Source organism: Quercus suber, unplaced genomic scaffold (assembly GCF_002906115.3).
Source record: "Quercus suber isolate HL8 unplaced genomic scaffold, Cork oak 2.0 scaffold_780, whole genome shotgun sequence".
NCBI lineage: Eukaryota > Viridiplantae > Streptophyta > Magnoliopsida > Fagales > Fagaceae > Quercus > Quercus suber.
In genome coordinates, this window is record NW_027070216.1 from 251706 (window position 1) to 273764 (window position 22059).

Genomic DNA, 22059 nt, shown 5'->3' on the forward strand with positions numbered 1-22059 from the left:
CTACCAGTAAGTTTAGAATATCAATAACCAGAGTTGAAGGATGCACTATGAAGTTGTTTGGAACAGTTGTTGAAGTGGATTTCAAAATGATGCCATGAATAATGATGAATGCATTCTGGATGACAAGGAGCACATTACAAACGTACAAAGTGAGACTTGTTCCATGACCTCAATTTCCACCCCATTTTTATAGATAAAGAAAGTTCCATTTAAGCAAAGCCCATTAGAAAAATTATGATGTGCATTATTGGTAAGTTACACGTATCCAGTGGTTGGGTTCACACTCCGTCCCATTATTATGAGAAGATGAAGTGCAAGTTGAGATAAAGCTCATTGGTGATGACTTGCTTCAATTCAAGATGAAAAAGGACCAAAAATTAAATGCTTATGGCTAAAAAGACATTTTAAGCATTATGACGGAACTCTATTACTGTGAAACATGGAATATCAGAGTTTGCATTCAGCCAAAGTTGAATGCAACGAGAAACATGTTATAAAAAAAGAAAACTTAATCCAAAAATGCAAAAGAAAAATCTATTTCGATGCTTACGTGAAATTCCTTGGTTAGTGATGTTTGCCATTTTACACAAGTGACCTGCAAAAAAATCATTTGTTTGAATAAAACAACCTATCATGGTTAACTCCACAATCATAGAAACCCCACAAAGTGCTATTGTTATCCATGTATTCAGAACAAAAAAAAAAAAATAATAATAATAAGGAATTTCCTTTATAAATTAGAGCATGTTCGAATATGATTAGGGATTTGTTAGAATTAGAGTTAAATAATTAAATCTACCATTTCCTAACCGCTTAAGCTTTTGGAATGATCAGTAATTGATCACTTTTTATTGCTATTATCTAAATGGACAACATGGATAATCCTAGATTCATTCAAAAAGGCAACACCAATAGAAAATCAATCAAGTTTTTTGGTATAGAGTAATTATATAAGAAAATGAATCAGATTAAGGACTTATCTCTCTAGCATAAGTCTAATTAGTAAACAACCAAAAACGAGCTTCCTTTACAACAACATTCACAATCAGTAACACAGAAAAACATTTACAATAAGCGTTTGCCATTCATAGTTTCTCTTAAACCACTGAGTCCTGACTGCCTTTAGCTTTAGGTATGATTTACAATAAACGACTACCGTTTAGCTCAGTCGCACAAATAACATAAACATTTCTGTCATTGCGCTTCATTTTTCAACTCCTTTAATTTTTTTTAATTTCTTTCAAAATTTTCTCAGCAACTAAACGGAGTTGAATATGAAATTTTTGGAATTTTATTATTTTATTATTTCATATATCCTAAACCTCCGTTCGGTTGTAAGAAAAAAGAGGAAAATTATGCTTTGATTCTACGTTTAAATATTGATTTGCTTTCTTTCCATAAATTTGAGGTTTAAAACCTTGATTACGTTTCCCTGCATGCATTTTCTCGGGAAACAAATGGAAAAAAAAGACCAGAATCCAGAAACAAAATTCTAAACAGAGAGAGAGAGCGCTTATGATCACGGCCATTTTGAACAAGGCTTTGTGTGGCGCTGCCATGAGAGAGGACAATTTGGAATCCAATAATGACATTGTTGCAGCAGCAGATTCGGAATTCAACAAATGGAATCGCAAATGTAGAGAGAGAGAGAGAGAGGTGCGTGTGTTTGAGAAATGAGAAGGTTGTTATATTTGCGTAGGGACGTGTCATTTGGTACGTGGAAGTTCGTTAATGTTTCAAGGACAAGCCAAAAATGCCTCAGTTTTACATCTCCATACGGCGTCGTTTCATGCTTTAGTGGGGTGTGTAGTGGCGTACAAAGTTTGTAAGCACCTAGCCAAAGTATAATTAATTGTTGGGACATAATTACATATCTTGTTGCACACACACAGAGGCCACAACATACACTATTTATTTTTTGAAATGAAATTTCTTGCATAATGATTATGCAATAGACACGGCCCTAAAACATATTACATATATGTAATTGGATATATTTAGATATTTTCAACTTTACTAGGGAGAGGGAGAGGCCCACCATTTTGTGAGAGAGAGGGAGCATACTCTCGGAGTATGCAATAACAACCTTGTCAATTCTTCCTCTAAGCTTTTATAGCTACATTGGCTTCTTCAAATTAGTCATCTATCATCCCTATCTAGTATCTGCTACAATAAATAATGTGGCTAGCATGAACATTTCAAGAGGCAATGCTTTCTCTCTCCTAATAACTCAAAATGAATCCAGGTCAATTAAATAGACCTAGGTCAAATATCCAAGTCAATTAGTTGTCAGGTATTGAGGAATATACACACACACACACACACACACACATGCACACATAGAATGGTGGGTCTCATCCACCATGGGGACTAGGGGCCCACCTCTCTGTGAGAGGAAGGGAGCATATTTCCGCAGTGTACAATAACAACTCTATTGATTCTACCTCCAAGCTTTTATAGCTACATTGGCTTCTTCAAATTAGGCATCTAGCACCCCTATCTACTACAATAATTAGAGTACGATATAGTTGCACGCAATGAAATCTTTCATCCAAATACATTGAGATCAATTGTTACTTTATTTGTCACCATCTTTTTTCAGAGTACCTCATAACAATGATCCATTCTTTCTTATGATCAACTAGGTAACATTTTGAACAAATCTTATCACTAAGTTGGTTGTATGATACTGTATCAAAACTCAAGTTTGTGCATTATGTTGCTAGGCTTGCAAAAAATAAAAATGATTTGTTATGTTTTTAACATGCACATACTCATTATCTAATTGGTCGAAGCATGGCATTTATCCTAAGTTAGTGCATCTTTGGAATGTTGAGTAATTACTTGTTAATTGGTCGTTATTGACAACCAGCATTATCGAAAAGGCCCCCCCCCCTTAATTTGTTACATACTCTAATAAAAAATGATAATCGCTAATACTTTAGGAGTAAGACCATCAATATGACTGTTCGATTAACATCAAAGTTTACAATGATCAAAGCGAATCACAGAATCAAAAGATATCAAGCCACATCAAGTTTTAATGGCTAAGATGCATTTTTGTAAATTAGGGTTAAATCTATGTGATTACGGTTAATTTATTTTGAATGGTTCTTAAAAATTAATTTAAATTACGCAGATGCCAAAATCTCATTGGTTTAATTTGAATACAAGGATGTAATAAACAACATTAGATAAATCCTACAAGATACATTTTTTTTTTTTATTTTTATTTTTATTTTGCCTCTTGTTAAAAAGGAAGGATATTTTAAAATTAAAAATTAAAAATTACTTGGAAAGCACTCACATCTTTAAATTAACACTAAGGTTATACCCAAAGATAGTATCATGAGTTAATCCATTTGATAGAATGTATGAGTTAATCCAATAAGCAATGCAATCCAATTAGAAGACTCCATAATTACTATCATTACTTGAAATATTTTTTGGATAATATTCTTTTTCGATTGAGTATGGCCTCGACTATTAAATTAGTTAACCATAGATATTTTTGTTAACAGTCGTATAGTAGATATACCAAATAGTTACCCGGGGCATGTTCAGTTGTCCAATTGAAGCTTAGTTATAATCTTATGTTCGCTTTGAGGTGTATTTTGTAACTTTTATGGTTTTCAAGGAAACGAAAAGATACTATAGCTTCCTTCAAGGACAAAACTTAGGTATAGTTTAATTTGTAGGTGCTATAGATTAGGTTTCTCAATTAATATAAATTATTTAATTAGATTAGTCAATAAGTCACATATATAGATTTAATTGTCTTTGGAGGAAGATAACATTGCTTGCACCACATTGGCCAATATTGTCATATAGTTGAATTTAACTAAGAGATCTAAGATAACACAACACCTAAATAACTGTAACTAGGTTTTACCCTTGTTTAAAAGGTTACATACTAAAAAGTGAAATATTATCTTTAAGCATTGGTATATTAACATTTATATTTTCATTTTATAATAAACAAAAGAGTATATTTAGTTGCACTTATTGATAAATATTTCCATTTGAAGTTCATCAACAGAAAGATCCAAATGAGTACATTCAATTAAGGGCATGTTACATCACAAGTAAAATAGAAAAAAAAAATCGCTTTTATTAGTGATATAGGTAATAATAAATAAATAAAACTTGTATTATAAGCAGTTTAATTAATTAGAATAGGATAAAGTATAGAAAATATCTCTTAGAAAAATTTATGAATGGTGTTCTTAATCATCTGAGAGGTTAGCAAGGCATAAGCTCGTTCAGTGGGGTGATAACTGTCCCAGAAGATGTATTTAGTGTCATCCTTGCATGTATTTGGATTATAAGCACAAAATAAGATGCCAACCTCAAAATTTCCCGTGCCGCAACATCCATCATCCACTACTTCAAATCCTGAATTCATAAGTAATGATCAACAGAAAGAAAATGCAAATTGGTCTTAGCATATGATGTCTACATTGGCATATGTTTTTGTTAGTATTGTAAGGCATCATCACATTAGTTTTTTTAGTTCGTCTCCTAGTTATATATAACTTTATAGAGGGTTGTGTTTGTTTCTAGATTTGAAATCTTCTAAATGGGTTACAACTCTTGATGAAAGGGTGCTTGAATGATTATAAATAGAGGATGTCTAGCTCCTTTCATTTCTAAACAAACTCTTTGAATATGATTTCCGACCTAATGAGACTTGTATTTCTTTGGGACCAAATTGGTATCAAAGGAAGGTTTCCCGCACAATGTTTTCCACGGAAACTGTGTGGACCATTGCTTTAGCCAGTTGATGTGAGAGTCTATGACCATGTGGGTGAGTTGACCACCTTAATTGGTTGTAGTGATTGGAGGCAACAACGTAAGAGCATTGACATTTAATTGGTTCGTAGACATAGATTATGCTGCTAGAAGCTTATCCAGCGACCATGACTACTATCACTGGCAAAACACATGAACGACCTAAGCAGTAATGCTGTGAATAGATGGTGCATGGAGAAATGGCCAATGAAAGAGCAGATCGTTTTGGACAAAGGTAGAAGAAGTAACTTGGAGATGTAGAAAAAGAACCCTTTTTTTTTTTTTTTTTTGCAAGGGGGAAGGGGCTTGGTTGGTAAATGACCAATTGTTAAGTGGGAATTCATACACGTAACAAAGCAACTTGTACTTTAGCTTTAGTGATAAATAATATTACAGAATAATTGGAAACAGTAGTGGCAAACGATGTAGTTTTGTAGCACAAGTCTGACCTGGATCTGATATAGATGCGACTAGGTTAGCCATGGGTTATTGATCATACCGAATTCAGTTTGACATTATTGGACCATTTTTTGACCCATCTGGCACAATCTGGGCTAAATTAACCTAGTTTCAATAGAAGAATTATATAAAAAGCCTTGAAATTATAGGAATTCTAGGGTATAATACAACCAATTAGAGGCAACCCAATATTGAAAGAATTTGGTTTACTTTCCGTACTTTTTTAACTAGAGATCTATTTTTATTTTAAATACACAATGTCAAATGGTAATGAGTTTTAATCTCTACTTTTTATTTAGTTAGTGGATGATGTGACAATTTCTTATTAGAACAAAGAGAGAATCCAGTTAAAAAAGTAATAGAGATAAGTCAAACTCATATTGAAGTGAATCACAAGCATTAGAGATAATGATGATGACAATTACCATGTTCTGTAGGATGTTGGATAAGATGAAGTAATCGATAGTACATATCCATGTAGACGAGTTTAGCTGCTGGAAGCTTTTTGTTGAGTTTAACCAATTGAGCGGAGAGCTTGGAGTTGAAGAGAATTGCTGCTTGGTTTAAAGACACTGAACAACTTCTTTGTAAGCCTCCTCTCAGTGTTCTTTGCATAGGCAAACACCCTATTGCTGGTATACTTAACACTCCAATCCTTCTCACACCCAATGCATAGAGTTCCTGCCAATTATTTACTTTAACCTGTCAAACATCATGAAATAGCATAAATTTTTTTTTCTTCTTTTTCCTCCCCTTAGATTTTTAGTGTAAGTTTTTTTACTTATAATTTCAGGTAAGAAATGGTCTGTTTTCTATGGATAGACTTACAATTACCAACAACGTAAAAAAAATTGTTAATATATAGATGATAGTTCTTTTGTAAATTCTTATTAATTTGGCTACACTTCTAGTCTACACTATTTTGCTACAAATTAGAGTTGCAATTTTGAATACAAATTATGAGTTGCAATTTTGAATTGGAAAGACCAATGCACTTGAGCATAGGTATGTAAGCCCGGCTCTTTAGTTCTTTACAATGGGGCACTTACATGGAGGTTATTAAAGATATATTAGCCCAATAATAAAATGATGTTTTTCGGCTTGGTCGGTCAGGCCTGATTCTCAAAAAAAGAAAAGAAAAAGAAAGAAGTCTATTAACCATATTTAGCTTACTATATATTCTCATATTAAGTTTATTGTAACACAAAACTTGTTTTACACTCTCATATAATTAAAATGTAATTCTTAATTAAGGGTTTCCTCCGTGCATATAGACTGTCTGAACCACGTAACTCTTGTATTCTCTATTTTATACTTTCAGTTCTGCATTTATTTTAACATATGATCAACATGATATATCAAAGCTAACATTCAATAGTGGCCATGAGTAGCTAGCCAATTTTTCTTATAAAGCGTATCTAGGGAATCACATTGTCCTTATGTTTTCAGAAACTTACTTGCAAGAAACTTAAAGATGAATTGATCATTAGATCCGTATAAGAATTGATATCATACTGAAACATCCTGACAAAATAAGTATTTGCAATGTCATCAGTCCCTATGCTCAACATGTATATTCCTTTCGATAGTATAGAGGCCATTCTGTCTTCACCCGCTGCTGCCTTTATTTTCTTTATGTAATTCTTGAACATCTCTAATTGATCTGGCAATGATAAGGCAGACTGATATGGAAGAAATAAGCTAGTCATGGAATTTAGAATTAAAATAAGAAGAAAAACAAAGGGAAGATCAGAGGAATTACTATCATCATGGATGTGAGAGGATCATATCCTGCACCACCAGAGGCAAAACTTACGCCACTAAGAAGGTCTTGAAGTTGCAAGTTTGAGTCCAAATAAGCTGGCAAGAGCTCCTTGAGACCTAATTCTTCAGCTGAAGATTGTTTCAAAATCTCTTAAAATCTACATTTTTGTGTGTAAGAGTAATGATTATCACATATAGTGTGTACGTATATAGACTGAAATCGTGTTTTCACAAACTGTGCATAGTTGTATTTAACTAGCTAGTTAATTATGTGCAACAATAATTAATAGTATGTGTAATAAAAGGCTAGTCCATTTAGCAGAATCTAATAGCTAGAGCAGTTTTGGGACTACCTATGAAGTCTGAGGGAACCCTTCCATTGCTAAACCTTCCAGTAGGTTTTCCTCCCTGGAAATCTTTCCCATATGGAGGGAAATTGCACTTTACTAAAGTATTGATATGGTTGTTGTTTCCTGTATCCACGATTGAATCTCCAAATACAAAAACTGCTGGAACTTGACCTGTTTCATTTTTAGGTAGTATCTTGGCACATCCATCATTAAGGAAAAATATAATGACACAGAAAATAATGAATGAAGTAGAAAAAACAGAATTTCCAGGGTGGAAGTTCATTCTAATATATGAAAATCTACTTTCTTCTTCAAGTTTACAAGGAACAATGAGAAGAGAAAATTCTGAAAGACCCAATTTCTTTTTAAAAAATCAGTGATAGAATTGTAAACGCAGGAACTTTGACAATAAACTTGAGTTTGGTGCCAGCATCTTACTGGATGCAAATATGTTGTAGTTGTTAGAATTTAAAGGTAGAGTGCATCTGTGCATGATTACGTGCTCTTGTTATTTTGGTAAGGTAGAAGAAGTTGTCAAATTCGTTAAGCGGCGCCTATTTCAGTTGAACGAGGAGGGTGTGGAGTGTGGACATGAAAAATTAAAAGATCAATCCATTTTGGCAATTTATATACATATTCCCGGTGTGGATTGTGGAGCACTAGGAATTGGAATCCTCCACTATAAGGAGCCAGGTAAACTGTCTCTTTGTGGTGGTAAAATTTTTGAAAGTCATAAGGATTAAAATATAAAGGTAAAAAAAAGAATCTTATAAGGGTATTAGTTTAGAAAATATTTTTAGAAATTTTTTATGAGAAAATAAATAAAAAAATTATTAATTTGTTTTGATAATTTTAAAATTTTTTCAAAACAATAATGTTAAAAATTTTATAAAATGGTTTATTAACAATTTTTTTAAGACACCAGATAACAGTCCAATTAATTTATCTTTGGAAAATGTTAAGTATATTAGTTTACAAACTATTTTTAAAAACATTTTATTGAAAAAATGGTAAAACAATAAATATTATTGATAGTTCATTGTAATATTTTTTATAAAAATAATATTAAAATTTTTTTTGTTACGATTTATTAACAATTACCCTCAATAACAAAACCCTTAATCTTTAGTGTCATCTCATGAATTAAATGGAATGATAACTTTCCATTTTATAAGGCTCCGGGGTAAGAGTCATGTTAGTTAATACACTAAAAACAAGGTTAGCGTGTAATAAATGTTCAATAATGACTCTTCTTTAATTTATTTCTTCGGCCTTTTCTTTCTTCTCCAGCGTACTAGACACGCACAAGACATTACTGATTACTCACATCTTCATAAATGTGGCCGACTTTCCTTCTCTTTTAGCCAACTATTTTAAAGCAAGCCTAAACCACTTCACAATGTCAAAAAAGCATGTTGACATTAATATTACGGCTTAAAACTAAAAGACAATCTCATTTAATGAGCTTTGACAAACGAGTGGGCTTGACCCATAGTGCAGTGCACCCAACCCAAATTAACTACGCATATGGTGAATTTAACGAGAGGAAGACAAGAGGCTGCCAATATCCATGGTGTATTTATTTCAAGTTGCCGCATAAAATGGTATAATTTGTGCTATAAGTTATCCACATTATGAGTTGTGAGTAATAAAAGTGCGATGATGAATTTATACGAGGACACACTTTTATCATTCACAACTTATCATGTGGACGAGTTGTGTAATACAAATTATACCATTTTATGTGACACCAGCATTACTTATTTATTCATTACTTATTTATTCCACATCAATCGTTGATTTCACTTTCACGAAGAGGGGGAAGATATTTGTTAGGCCTTGATTGTGTCATACTCCTTATATATTATATATAAATATCATGTTTGTTAATTGTGCCATTTAGTATAAAAGTGTAGATATTGTGTATAAAGACTGTATATCAAGAAATGTGAAACAATAATTTTCCTTTTTGTTATGTCCAATTTATAGCCATCTTTGATTCTTTATGATGATTAGGAGATATAGGTGCATAGTGCATTCCCCACTCCATTTTCATCTTTCGTGTTCTCATCTCTCTTATTTTTGTTGTCGCTTCAATTGTTAGTCCATTTTTACCGTAGAAAGTGATATAATCATACTTCATATTTTCAATTGGGAAATTATTGTTTCACACTTTCATACATACCATGGGAGCAAATGATCCGAGGACATTCTAAGACCCATAGGCCCTGCCCGAGGATGATCAAAGGCTCACGCATGTGTTAACCCAAGTCTGACACGTGGGCTAAGATCGAGGAGGGAAGACATCAAGACCACTCAGAACCGAACTAATACTTAGAATAAGAGGTCAGAGGAAAGGAGGCCAACTGGCCTGTCATCCAAGGAACAAATGCTCCTTGGGAGTGCCTTATGTAGCTCCCTGCACCAGAAAGTAAAGCATTGTGGAATATACCAGAGTCGTGCAAGCAACGGAAAGGGGAAATATTTGGAAAGGTGGCTATCACCTCCACATTTAATGTTCTACACCAACTGAACTGACTGCATTTATGAGAAAAAGACACCTGAACAGTGACTCCACAGCTCACAACTCTCTCTACCACCTCCAGAAGGGTCCTGATAGGATAGGCATCTAAATTATTCTCCTAAGACGTATAGATGAAGGGTTGAGATGCAATGGAAAGGACAATGTAAGGAAAGGAGCCCCTCTTAAAAGGGGGATGAAAAAATTTGACAAAAAAAGAAAAAAAGAAAAAGAGAGAGAGAGAGAGAGAGAGAGAGAGAGAGAGAGAGAGAGAGAGAGAGAGAAATAAAGACCCTATTGTAAAAATATTAGCTTTGATTGTTAATGAGTAATCCATCATTGGACCTGCCCTAGGAAGAATTTACCTTGAATTGTGCTTCTTTCGTTCATATTAATTGCTTTAGTCCTGTTGTCCTCAAGCTTATAATTTACTTAGCATTGCAATTGACTCGGAAAGCCCACTCTCTTACAAATTTATTGTATTGGGATTGAAGAACTGGGAGCCACTATTCTGAGTGGGCCTGAACTTTTCTTTTGTGTCCTTACACATACAATATACACCATTTCACAAAAAAACTTGAATCTCTTTTCTATTGACATCTTATGTAACTTTGTATTCTTTCCTGAGTCAAAGATCAATAAAACAAATTCTAGAAAGTAAAAAAAGAAAAGAAAAAAAAGGTGATAAATATATGAAAATAATTGAGTACTCAATAAAATAATGAAAACTAAGGATATGAAACACATGATTCGAGAGTGCATTGTTGAAAATGGGTTGAAAAAAACCTAAAAAACCTTAAATATTATTTTATTATTCATGCTAAATATGTAATTTATATTGATATTTTCTTTACCCACATGCCTTAAATAGACGTATTAAAACCACTAAAAAATTGTCATGTAGTATTTTCATAAACATAATGAATTTGAGTGGGACTTTTATAAAATTCATATAATCTATTTATAATCTTACCTTTTCTTTTTTAAGAAGACATTACATTTTTTAAATTAAAAAAAAAAAATCCTTAAAAGACTTTTTTTTTAGCATGTCAATATATATATATATATATATATTTTAGGGTCAAACTCTTAGAATTTTTATACTCCCTCCGTTCCAATTTGTTTGTCCTGTTTGAAAAGTCAAACTTTTTAAAGGAACATTATTTATTGTCTTGTCTACCTTATAAAAATGTATAAGTTTACAAAACTATCTTTAAATAAATTTATCAGCTTTTTTTAAAAAAGAGTTATTCTTAATGAGGCAATTAAAAAAGTACCCCAATTAGATTGATTTTTTTAAAATATTTGTTAGTTTTCTTTTCAAATAGTTTTGAAAATAAAATAGGGGTATAATAGAAAAATTAGTAAATTAATGACTTTATTTTTAAAAACAGGACAATATTTTGAGACATTCCAAAATTGAATAGATGACAAACAAAATGGGACGGAGGGAGTATTTAATAAGATTTAAACTCTATTTGGGCTAGGGGGGCCATGGCTCCTCTTAGTCCAAAGGTATGTACGTGATGGTACATAATATACAAAAAGAGTGAGTCAATTAAAGACCTTTCAATTTAGTAAGCTTTTTGGATAAATTTGATTTAGATAGGAACGGAGTCAAAAATTTGAGTTAAGGGGGCGGTTTTACTGTTTGTTGTGTGCGACGATTTCAACCTTTAATTCTGCTACTAAGTTGCTGAGATTTTTTTTTTTTGTTTGATAAGATCAAAATTATTTTTGTTTAGAATTTTTTAAAGGGTAGGGTTATTTATTTTGGATAAAATTAGTTAATTGAGCTTAATTTTGGTTTTAGTTTTATTGGTAATTTTTGTTGTTGAGTTTTTTTTTTTTTTTTTTGGGCTTGTATATTTTGTTTTAGATTTTAAATCTATAAATTTTTTTTGGTCACTAAAATGAGGAAAGTGTTAGAGCTATAAATTTTTTATAAATTACTGATATAATAAGTGGTTACTGGTAAATAAAAAAATGACGTGAGTAGTGTGCCCATATGTGAATTAATAAGAATTTGCCACCAAAACAGTTTGTAGAAATATTATAACAAAGTTTGTGAGTATAGCATTACTCTTAAAAGAATCAATGATATGGTTAAAGGAAAAGAAAATGTAATTAATTTTATAGAACAAAATTACTAAAATTAGTAAACATATATATAATAATATTTAAAAAAAAAAAAATTAGCGAGGCCATTTTCCTCCTAGTCTAAGGGTGGTTTCGTCCCTGATATTAGACAAATTAATGATTTATTGGTGTTTCCTATTGACTTAACTAGTAAAGTATCGTAGAATAAGAAGTTTAATTATACCTCTTATTTAAAACTTTAAAAACCTTTTCTATGTGCTGCTTATTAAATTTCAACTCAAGTGTAAATTCCTTTTTGAAAGGTAATCTCTTGGCTCTAAATGTGATTGTACTAATCTTCTTGCATAATCACGTCACCCACTCAAACACTAGCGTGAGAAATACTACTACTACCACCTACACACAAAGCACATGACGGGGCATAGCATAAACATGAATTAAGAAAAATCTAGTAGATAATTTCAGTACTTATTCACATGCTTAAAAACCACTTTCCTCCTGAAGCTGAGAGAACTTCATGTATAGATTAATCCATCGACATACTGGAACATTGCAGAATTGCTGACACAGTCTCAGATTGCATTACATTTTCATGATCATGAATAAAGAAAAATCTAGTAGATTGGAACATTTCAGAAATACTGATACATAGTCCCAATTTAAGCATAGTAATAACATAGATTGGACTCACTTCAAATGCTAATTAATAGCACAAACACTTCTAATAATAACTGGCCAAGAAAGAGAGATGAGAGATTACCCTCAGAAGAATTTGTAGATATAGTCATCCACGACTATTGGGGTAAGGATTTTATAGCCAACTCTGAGGGATGATAACTGTCCCAGAATACATATTCAGAGGCGTTGGTACATGTCTCTGGTGAAAAACTGGTACATAAAATGCTGACCTCTATATTCCCTGTGCCACAGCATCCTTTGTTTGCCTCTTGAAATCCTAATCCATAAGCAAAGGATTAAAAAAAAAAAAAAAAGCATTACATAACCCCCCTATATCTACAGTCACTGGATTAAGTTTACAGTGCACCTAGCAAATCATCACTTCCTGTGAGTACAGTTTGACCTACCAACTTTTGAGAAACCAAAATCATGTAGTAAGAAACAACAACAACAATAACAATACTTTAGTCCTAAAGTTCTGGGGTTAACTATAAGAGTATACCTTACATTGGGTATATGTTTCCCCTTTCTTGCAGCTGGTGTGAGAGAGGAAAATATATACCCAATGTAGGGTATATTTCTCCCGGCTATAGATTTTCAACAAATTAGTTAAGGTTAATTACTCAATATCCAAGTGAATCAAAACTATTAAAAAATGATGGTGGTGATTACCATATTATGGGTTTTGGATAATGGCAAGCAACGGGTTATAGATATCTAAATAAACAAGCCTAGCGTCTGGAAGTCTTTTATTGATGGAATCCATTTGGGAGGAGAGCTTTGAATTGAAGAGAATTGCTGCTTGGTTTGCGGACTCAGAACACCCTCTCAGTATGCCTCCAGCCACTGTTTTCTGTGATGGCACGCACCCTATTGATGGTAAGCTTAATACTCCAATCCTTCTTGCTCCTAATCCATAAAGTTCCTGCCCATTATATTTTTTTTTTGCCAGAAATTAAAGCTTGACAATGTTAGCTAATGTACACTTAAATGTACTGGACATGTTTGTTCAAGATCCAAGTACGGCCATGCATGACCAAATTAATTTACATGGTTGCAATGGCATTGTGTCTTTTTAAACATACCTGCAAGAAACTTGTAGCTGATCTAACCATTAGATCAGTATATCTGGGAATATCATAATGGGCTCTCCTAAACGGTGTAGAAAAATAAGTATTTGCAATGTCATCGCTCCCTGTGCACAATATGAATATACTTTTTGACAGTATAGTAGCTGTTCTGCTTTCTCCTACTGCTTCCTTTATCTTCTTTATGTAATTTCTGAACAAATCTAATTGATCCGATAACGATAAGACAGACTGATGATGGAAAATTAAGAAAATCACAATAAGTAATTGTTACAATATATAGGAATAAAAAATAAAATAAAAAAAAGAGGTGGAGTGAGAGAGAAGGTTACCACAATTTTAGCAGTGAGAGGATCATATCCTGCACCGCCAGAGGCAAAACTTACACACTTTTAAGGAGGTCTTGAAGCTGAAGATTGGGATCAAGATAAGCCGGTAGAATATTCTTAACACCAAATATTTCAGCTGAAAGTTTGTGTCAAGAAATCTTCAGTAAAATATATTATAGAGCATTCAATCATTGTATAATTGTACGTACTGGATCCTCAAAAGGTTTATTTTATTTTATTTTGTTTGGGGGTGGAGGGGGAGGTTAATTTAAACTGTAAATTTTGGATGTTGGTCATAAATTACAATGATTCCTGGACTGTTCCAATTCACACGCTGTAAGGACTCTACAATAAGTCCAAAAAGTACTCTATATGGTGGGAAACAGCAGTAAAATGAAAAGTAAATGCTAGACGCTACCTAAAAAATCTGCTGGGACCTTTCCATTGCTAAACCTTCCAGTTGGTTTTCCACCGATGAAATCTCTCCCATATGGTGGGAAATCACACTTAACCACAGTTTCAATGTAGTTGCTGTTGCCCGTATCCACTATTGAATCTCCAAAGATTATGACTGCGGGAACTGTTTCATTCTTAGGCAGCCTTGTAGTGCCGGCAGTAGTGTTATGGAAAATGTTGAACACGAGGAGGATTGAGAAAATAATTATATAGGAGCAAGAAAGAGGTTTTGATGAGGGAAACTTCATTGTGTTATGGTAAAGAGTTTTATGGGGAAAAGAAAAAAGAAGTATTAAATCTTGTTTGACAGTGTAGAACTTATAATTTGCATTTACATGACTATCTCTCGTGCTGCCTATTTATTGGACTCATAACTCACAATAGGTTGCACATGTACAGTTTGGGAAAGGTTAGTATTCACTGGGTAGAACTTATAATTTGCTTTTACATGACTATCTCTCGTGCTGCCTCTTTATTGGACTCATAACTCACAATAGGTTGCACATGTACAGTTTGGGAAAGGTTAGTATTCACTGTGGAGTCAATATTCAGCATGCCCTTTGCGCTTGGGTTAAAGGGCACCCCCACCCATAATAGATGGGTAGCCCACACATCTAATAAAAAAAAGGGAAATGTTAGTATTTATTTACTTTCGTTATTAGGTAAGTTGGCAGAGTAGACCATAAGAAAAGTAGCTCTCTTTCAAATCTCAAATCATTTAGGATTTGTTTGAATACCGCTTATTTTGCTGAAAATTGAAAATTTATTACTGAAAACACGATAGTAAAATAATTTTTAAATTATGAATAGTGTCGTGGGACCCAGAAATGCATAGTTGTGCGCGTTTTTGGCTAGGTTGTGAATAGTACAGTGGGACCCAGCCAAAAACGCAAAACGCAAATTAATTTGTACGCAAACGCATGCTAAGTGTTCATTTGCAAAACTTATTTTTGCCAACTTATTTTACTATTCAGCTTATTTTTGTTATTATTTATAGGTCTTATTGCACTTTTTGGTATTATTCATGGGTTTCACTGTACTATTTCAGATAACTTTTATATTTATCTATAGTATTTTCAGTAAAAAGTTTTCAGTTTCAGCAAAATAAGCAGATCTCAAACGGACCTTAAAGATGACCCTGATTTTAAGTGGAACAAAACTAGGAGTGCTTTTCTTTCGGGTGAAAAATCTTTATGTAAAATATTTTACACCCTTAAGGGTGTTTGGGTAGATAGAAAAACCCGGTTAAATTGAAATTAATTTTCAGCTGACCATAAAACAGGGTTTGATCAATGGACTGTAAAAAATTTTACATTTTTATTTTCACTATATTCATTTTACACCCTTCAGCTACCGCAGGGAGAGAGATAGAGAGAGAGAGAGATCTCGAGCCCATCTCACTGCCGGTAAAGTTTCTTCTACTCTCTTTCTCCCTATTCCTCCCTCTTTTTAAACTGTAAATTATGGATGTTGGTCATAAATTACAATGATTCCTGGACTCTTCCAATTCACTTGCTGTAAGGACTCTGCAATAAGTCCAAAAAGTACTATATATGGTGGGAAACAGCAGTAAAATGAAAAGTAAATGCTAGACACTACCTAAAAAATCTGCTGGGACCTTTCCATTGCTAAACCTTCCAGTTGGTTTTCCACCGATGAAATCTCTCCCATATGGTGGGAAATCACACTTAACCACAGTTTCAATGTAGTTGTTGTTGCCCGTATCCACTATTGAATCTCCAAAGATTATAACTGCAGGAACTGTTTCATTGTTAGGCAGCCTTTTAGTGCTGCCAGTAGTGATAATGGAAAATGTTGAACACGAGGAGGATTGAGAAAATAATTATATAGGAACAAGAAAGAGGTTTTGATGAGGGAAACTTCATTGTGTTATGGTAAAGAGATTTATGGGGAAAAGAAAAAAGAAGTATTAAATCTTGTTTGACAGTGTAGAACTTATTATTTGCATTTACATTACTATCTCTCGTGCTGCCTATTTATTGGACTCATAACTCACAATAGGTTGCACATGTACAGTTTGGGAAAGTTCAGCATTCACTATGTGGAGTCAATATTCAGCGTGCCCCTTGCACTAGGGTTAAAGGGCACCCCCACCCACAATAGATGGGGGTGGGGATGGGAAAGGTCAGTACTTATGTACTTTCGTTATCAGGTAAGTTGGTAGAGTAGACCATGCGAAAAGTAGCTCTCTTTCAAACCTCAAATCCTTTAAGGGTCTGTTTGGATACCGCTTATTTTGTTGAATACTGAAAATTTATTGTTGAAAATATTATAGCAAAATATTTTTAAACTATGAATAGTGCCGTGAGACCCAAGAATGCATGGTTATGCGCATTTTTACGTTTTTGGTTGGGTCGTGAATAGTGTCGTAGTACCCAGCCAAAAATGCAGAACACAAAATAATTTGCATGCAAATGCACGCTAAGTGTTCGTTTGCAAAAATTATTTTTGCTAACTTATTTTACTATTCAGCTTATTTTTGTTACTATTTATGAGTCTCATTGCACTTTTTGGTATTATTCATAGGTCTCACTGTACTATTTTAGTTAACTTTTACCTTTATCTATAGTATTTTCAGTAAAAAGTTTTCAGTTTCAGTAAAATAAGCAAATCCCAAAGGGACCTTAAAGATGACCCTGATTTTAAGTGGAACAAAACTAGGAGTGTGTTGGGTGAAAATTTTTTATGTAAAATATTTTACACCCTTAAGGGTGTCTGGGTGGATAGAAAATCCTGGTTAAATTGAAATTAATTTTCAACTGATCGTAAAATAGGGTCTGATCAATGGACTGTAAAATATTTTACATTTTTATTTTCACAAGAGAGAGAGAGAGAGAGAGAGAGAGAGAGAGAGAGAGAGAGAGATGGGTCTCTCTCTCTCTCTGCAAATCTGCCACACCCTTTCTTTTTCTCTCTCTCACGAACCTATCAACACCAATTGGTGGTTGGCTGACAATGGTTGGGTCCAATTTGGGTTTTGGCTAGGCTTTGGTTGGGGTTGACGATGACTGGATTTTTGCTAGGTGGTTGGTTGGGTTTAGATCAGCATGGATTGATGGTTAGCATAAGGTTTTGGGTTTTTGTGTGGTGGTTACTGGGTTTTGTGAGGTACTTATTGGATTATTTAAATATTTTTTGACAACAATTTTACATGCAAGTCAAACACTAAAAACCATTTTCCAGTGTATTTCATAGAATGCAACCAAACACCTAAAAATATTTTATACTTGTAAAACATTTTACATTGAGTCAAATACAACATAGGTGTGATGTGGAGTTTTTTTATTTATTTTTTATTTTTAGTTTTGGTTAATAGAAAAAAAAAATTCAATCGTTATTTATTATGTTTAGGTCATATATTGAAAATTAGTAGTAATATGCACCGTTTTGACATCACATGAACAAGCCTTGGTAAGAACTATGCACATCTGTAAATAGAGAGTGAGTCATATGGCCCTTGATCTTTTGCTTATGGTGGAGTTAGTAGATGAATTTTGTATGCATACACAAATAAGTGAAATTTCTAAATGGTAGAAATTTATAAAAAAAATTGAGAAATTAATATAAATATGATTGATTTTTTTTTTTTGGGAGAAACTAAATATGATTGAATTCAAACCCATAGATTTAAGGTTTTAAGTTAAATAGTGTCTAATTCCTAACATATTATAAAGGATTTAAGACCCCGGTCAGAATATCCCATGACATCATAGCTTTAGTGGATGAATAGTTATAACTACGGTTAAACAATTAAATTTATTATTTTCAATAGGTTAAACATTTGAAAAAATTGTTAATATAACATGAAATCAAAGTAGGAGAACTCAAGTTCGATCCTGATTTTTATGCTAGATTTTGCTATTGAATCTTACTACATTTGACAATCTTTATTTGCATACACATTCATTAATTGCACTCATAAGGTTGTACCGTTCGAGAAATGTATGTCAATATTTATGTTGCTTTCATTATCAGATAAGTTGGCAGCTTTAATAATACGGCTGGACAGCATTCGAGCTACTACTTTAATTAAATGTGTTACATCAAGCTACGATCCTTTGAATCACCTTACATTTGAGTTTGTATAGTTAGGGACATTGAGGAAGTTAGTATTTATGTTGCTTTCATTAACTTGTGAGACCAGTCACTCTTTAACTGTAACTGGTTGACCCATATAGATATTAGACTTAAATCCAAGCCATCCCCATTCCTAAGAAATCGTGCTCAAAGAGGACACGTAACCATGGCATTTTTTTGAAAGGGTCATACTAATGGATGTCCTTAGGACAATGGTTAATAATCAATTTTAGAAAAATTTTGATATCACTTTTATGGGAAATGGAAAAAACTTTTCAAAACATTAATTACTCTTTCTTCTTTTCCTATAAAAAGTCTCTTTAAATGGATTGTTAACCATTGCCCTAAGGACATCCGTTAGCATTTTCTCTCTTAAAAATAGCAAAAACTTCATAAAAATAAAATTTATAAGAACATAAAAACTTTTTCAAAATAGTTTATTAACAAATGTTTTAAGAAATTACATTTAACAAGAATAATGAAATAACAAAATGAAGATCTAGACCTCTCTCAATACACCAATGCAGGGTAAGACACTTGTATCACTCTTGATGTAATTTTCAAATTCCTTACGGACTAGTTAATTGAAAAATACAAATTCCCTAGAACCCAAAAGGCAGGAAAGGAAAGGAAAAACAAAACAATGATCAAAACAGCGCTGACTGAAATTCTAAAAAGAAATATAAACTAGAATTTTCAGAAAGCAGAATCCTTTGAATACTTCTTATATAAAGGCTCCCTTCTAGACATGTCAGATAAAAGCATAACAACACTACACACTAGCAAAAGCCAATCTGCAAAAGCCATTCTGTCCATCCCCCTGGCTGCCAATCAGCAAGAAGACAAGCTGATATGGGTGCCTAATGCCAAAGGTGAGTTTACAACCAAATCTGCATATAAGGTGTCAAACCCGCACCCTAATCAAAGCTCCTTGAGTGACCAGATATGGAAAAATATTTGGAAAATCAGAGTGCCAGAGAGGGTTAGAATGCTACTATGGAGGATTACAACATGTACCATTCCTGTTAGAGAAGTCTTAGGCCAAAGAGTGGAGCTTGACAACCAAGAGTGCATATTGTGTCAAGATGGCCAAGAAACTATTAGCCATCTTTTCTTTCATTGCCCTTAGGGATGACAATTTTTACCCGATTCGTGGGTACCCGACCTGGCCCAATCCTAATTGGTCGGATTTTACCCGGCCTGATAAAGAATAGGGTTGGGTTTGGGTTTAAAAAAAAAAACCCGAAGCGGGTCTGGGTTTTGGTAAAAACCCGGACCCGACCTGACCCGACCCGTTTACAACTAAAGGAAAATTACTAAAATACCTACCTATATATATCGCTTATGTCAAACCCTAACTCATTTCTCTGATATCTCTTAGCTTCAGCCACCTCTCTCAATGCTCTCACCTCACCCTCAATAATTCTCTGTCTCATTTTATCTCAAGCCACCCCACACGGTCTCACCCAGTCTGGTAGTCACCCTCACCGACCCACTGTAAAATGTACTCCCCCCTAGATCGAGGGTTTTACATGGAGTCGCCACTTATTTAATTTAAAAGGGAAAATAAGAAAACCTTTAATAAAAAATACTTCTTTTGTATTAATGTATATTGCAATTTACATCAAATTTGTAACAAAAATTTACAATGCTTTTTTGTCCTAGATACAATCTAAAAAAAAGTAAATTACATTGCTTTATTCCCTAGTTACAATCTAAAAAATGTAAAATTACAAGAGCATAGTCTATAACCCTTGATCTTGGTTCGGAGGCTAATTTACGAGATGGGAAGGGATTATGCACCCATCTCGCCCGGTGAAACCGGTCTCCTAGGTTAAGGTGGCCAATGTCATGTCATGTCAAACAAATACAAACAATATGTCATATAAACATGGTAATTTGTAGAAATTGTAAACAAATATGTGCTAAGAGAATCAAACATAAAAAAGACACAAAAAATGAAACTTGTTAGATAAAAATTTTAATGTAAAAAAAACATTAAAGTAATGGCATGTTCATCCAAGAAATCAATGTAAGCAAAGAATCCCTAGCCTAGACATGTTTATCTAAGCATGTGAGAAAAAGAAAACAATTTTGTCATGTTATTTGTAATCAACATAATTGCAGAGAGAACCAAATAAAAATAAAACATTTGAGCATATTTGATCATCCAAACAATTATGAAAAGAAGTAAAGGAAAATCCCTAGACATGTTTATCTAGAGAAACTCAAAATACTTAGACATGTTCGTTCAAGCATTTTTAAAAAAAAGTAAACAATTACCTAGACATGTTTATCTAAGTATTGAAGAGAAAGTTGTGTTTTTAGCCTAGAAGTGCTCATCTAAGCATTCAAGAGAAAAATTGTGTGCTAGCCTAGAAGTGTCCATCTAAGCATGTAAAAAGAATAACAATGAGACATATAGGCATATTCATCCAAACTTATCATAAAAGAAACAAATAATGACTTGTTAAACACTTATTCAAGCATGTGTAGAAAGTTAAGAATATAATTAATTACTTACCAGCATAGAACATAAATTAAAAATGAGGGGAAGTGATCACTTAAAGGGCTAGGGAGAAAGCAAGGAATTATTAAACTACAACCAAAGTAGGAACAATGGCTGCACAACAGCTTTTCTTTTCTGCTCTCTCACTAGCTCTCTAGAGGGAATTCGGGGTCCAGAGAATGACAGAGGTCTTCTCTATTTATAGGGGAAGGAATGGCTTAGCTTTAAAGCTAAGTTTTTAGCTTTCTTCTGAAGCTAAGGAGGGAGATAGCCTGTTTAAATGAGCTGGGACGGAGCTGGTGTTGATCCCCTTTTGAATTTTGAAAGGAAGTTGAAGATGATGCTGCACCCACTTCGTATTTTGGCTCTAACTTTCCGCTCAAAATTCCAATCGATTCAAGATTGGTGTTTTCTGAAATGAAATTCAATTATCTACAACTTTTTCAGAAATAGATAAAACCAAATTCCAACGTTTTCCAGACCAAAAATGCATTTAAAATTGCTGCTGAAAAAAGTAACGTCTTTTGAGCATTTTTGAAAATTTTCACAGGATGTATCTGTTTCTCTATCCACTTTATTTTTCAAAAAACTTTCTTCTGGAATTAAGGAAAGGGATAAGCCTATTAGATGAGCCTGAAAAGATTTGATTTTGATCCCCATTTGAAATTTCGAAAGATGATTGAAGATGATATTGAATTTATATTATCTTCTGCACCTGTTTCGTATTTTGGCCATAAATTTATGCTCAAAATTCCAATTGATTCGGAATTAATGTTTTTGGAAAGGAAATTTAATTCTCTACAACTTTTATAGAAATAGAGAAAACCGAATTTCAACTTTTTCTGGGCCAAAAATGCGATTCAATTTGCTGCTGAAGATAATGACGGTTTTTGAGCATTTTTCTTTTTTTTTTTTT

The 22059-nt window shown here is 33.2% G+C and overlaps 2 protein-coding genes across 2 annotated transcripts in view; both read right to left on the reverse strand.

Annotated features, from left to right (window-relative positions):
- Positions 1-4201: 4201 nt before the first annotated feature.
- On the reverse strand, positions 4202-7647 carry LOC112005647 (GDSL esterase/lipase At3g14820-like). The gene is made up of 5 exons (XM_065767163.1): positions 7368-7647; positions 7013-7143; positions 6708-6932; positions 5676-5931; positions 4202-4395 (listed from the first exon to the last, which is right to left on the reverse strand). Exons 1-5 carry the CDS (start codon positions 7645-7647, stop codon positions 4202-4204), a joined length of 1086 nt encoding a protein of 361 aa, XP_065623235.1.
- Positions 7648-12588: 4941 nt separating this feature from the next.
- Positions 12589-22059, reverse strand: part of LOC111991749 (GDSL esterase/lipase EXL3) — a 10731-nt gene continuing 1260 nt past the window's right edge. The window contains 7 exon segments of the mRNA XM_065767164.1: positions 12589-12806; positions 12809-12940; positions 13336-13588; positions 13749-13982; positions 14084-14137; positions 14140-14216; positions 16136-16326. Coding sequence (XP_065623236.1) covers positions 12748-12806; positions 12809-12940; positions 13336-13588; positions 13749-13982; positions 14084-14137; positions 14140-14216; positions 16136-16326 — 1000 coding nt within the window. The 3' untranslated portion in view covers positions 12589-12747.

What these genes read in the sequence shown, in the direction of transcription:
- LOC112005647 (XM_065767163.1), bottom strand. Translation starts at nt 7,647, where the DNA reads ATGAACTTCCACCCTGGAAATTCTGTTTTTTCTACTTCATTCATTATT. An exon ending in GGTTCCCTCAGACTTCATAG is followed by an intron (nt 7,144 to 7,367) that starts GTAGTCCCAAAA and finishes AACAATCTTCAG; the next exon opens with CTGAAGAATTAGGTCTCAAG. An exon ending in CATCTTTAAGTTTCTTGCAA is followed by an intron (nt 5,932 to 6,707) that starts GTAAGTTTCTGA and finishes AATAATTGGCAG; the next exon opens with GAACTCTATGCATTGGGTGT.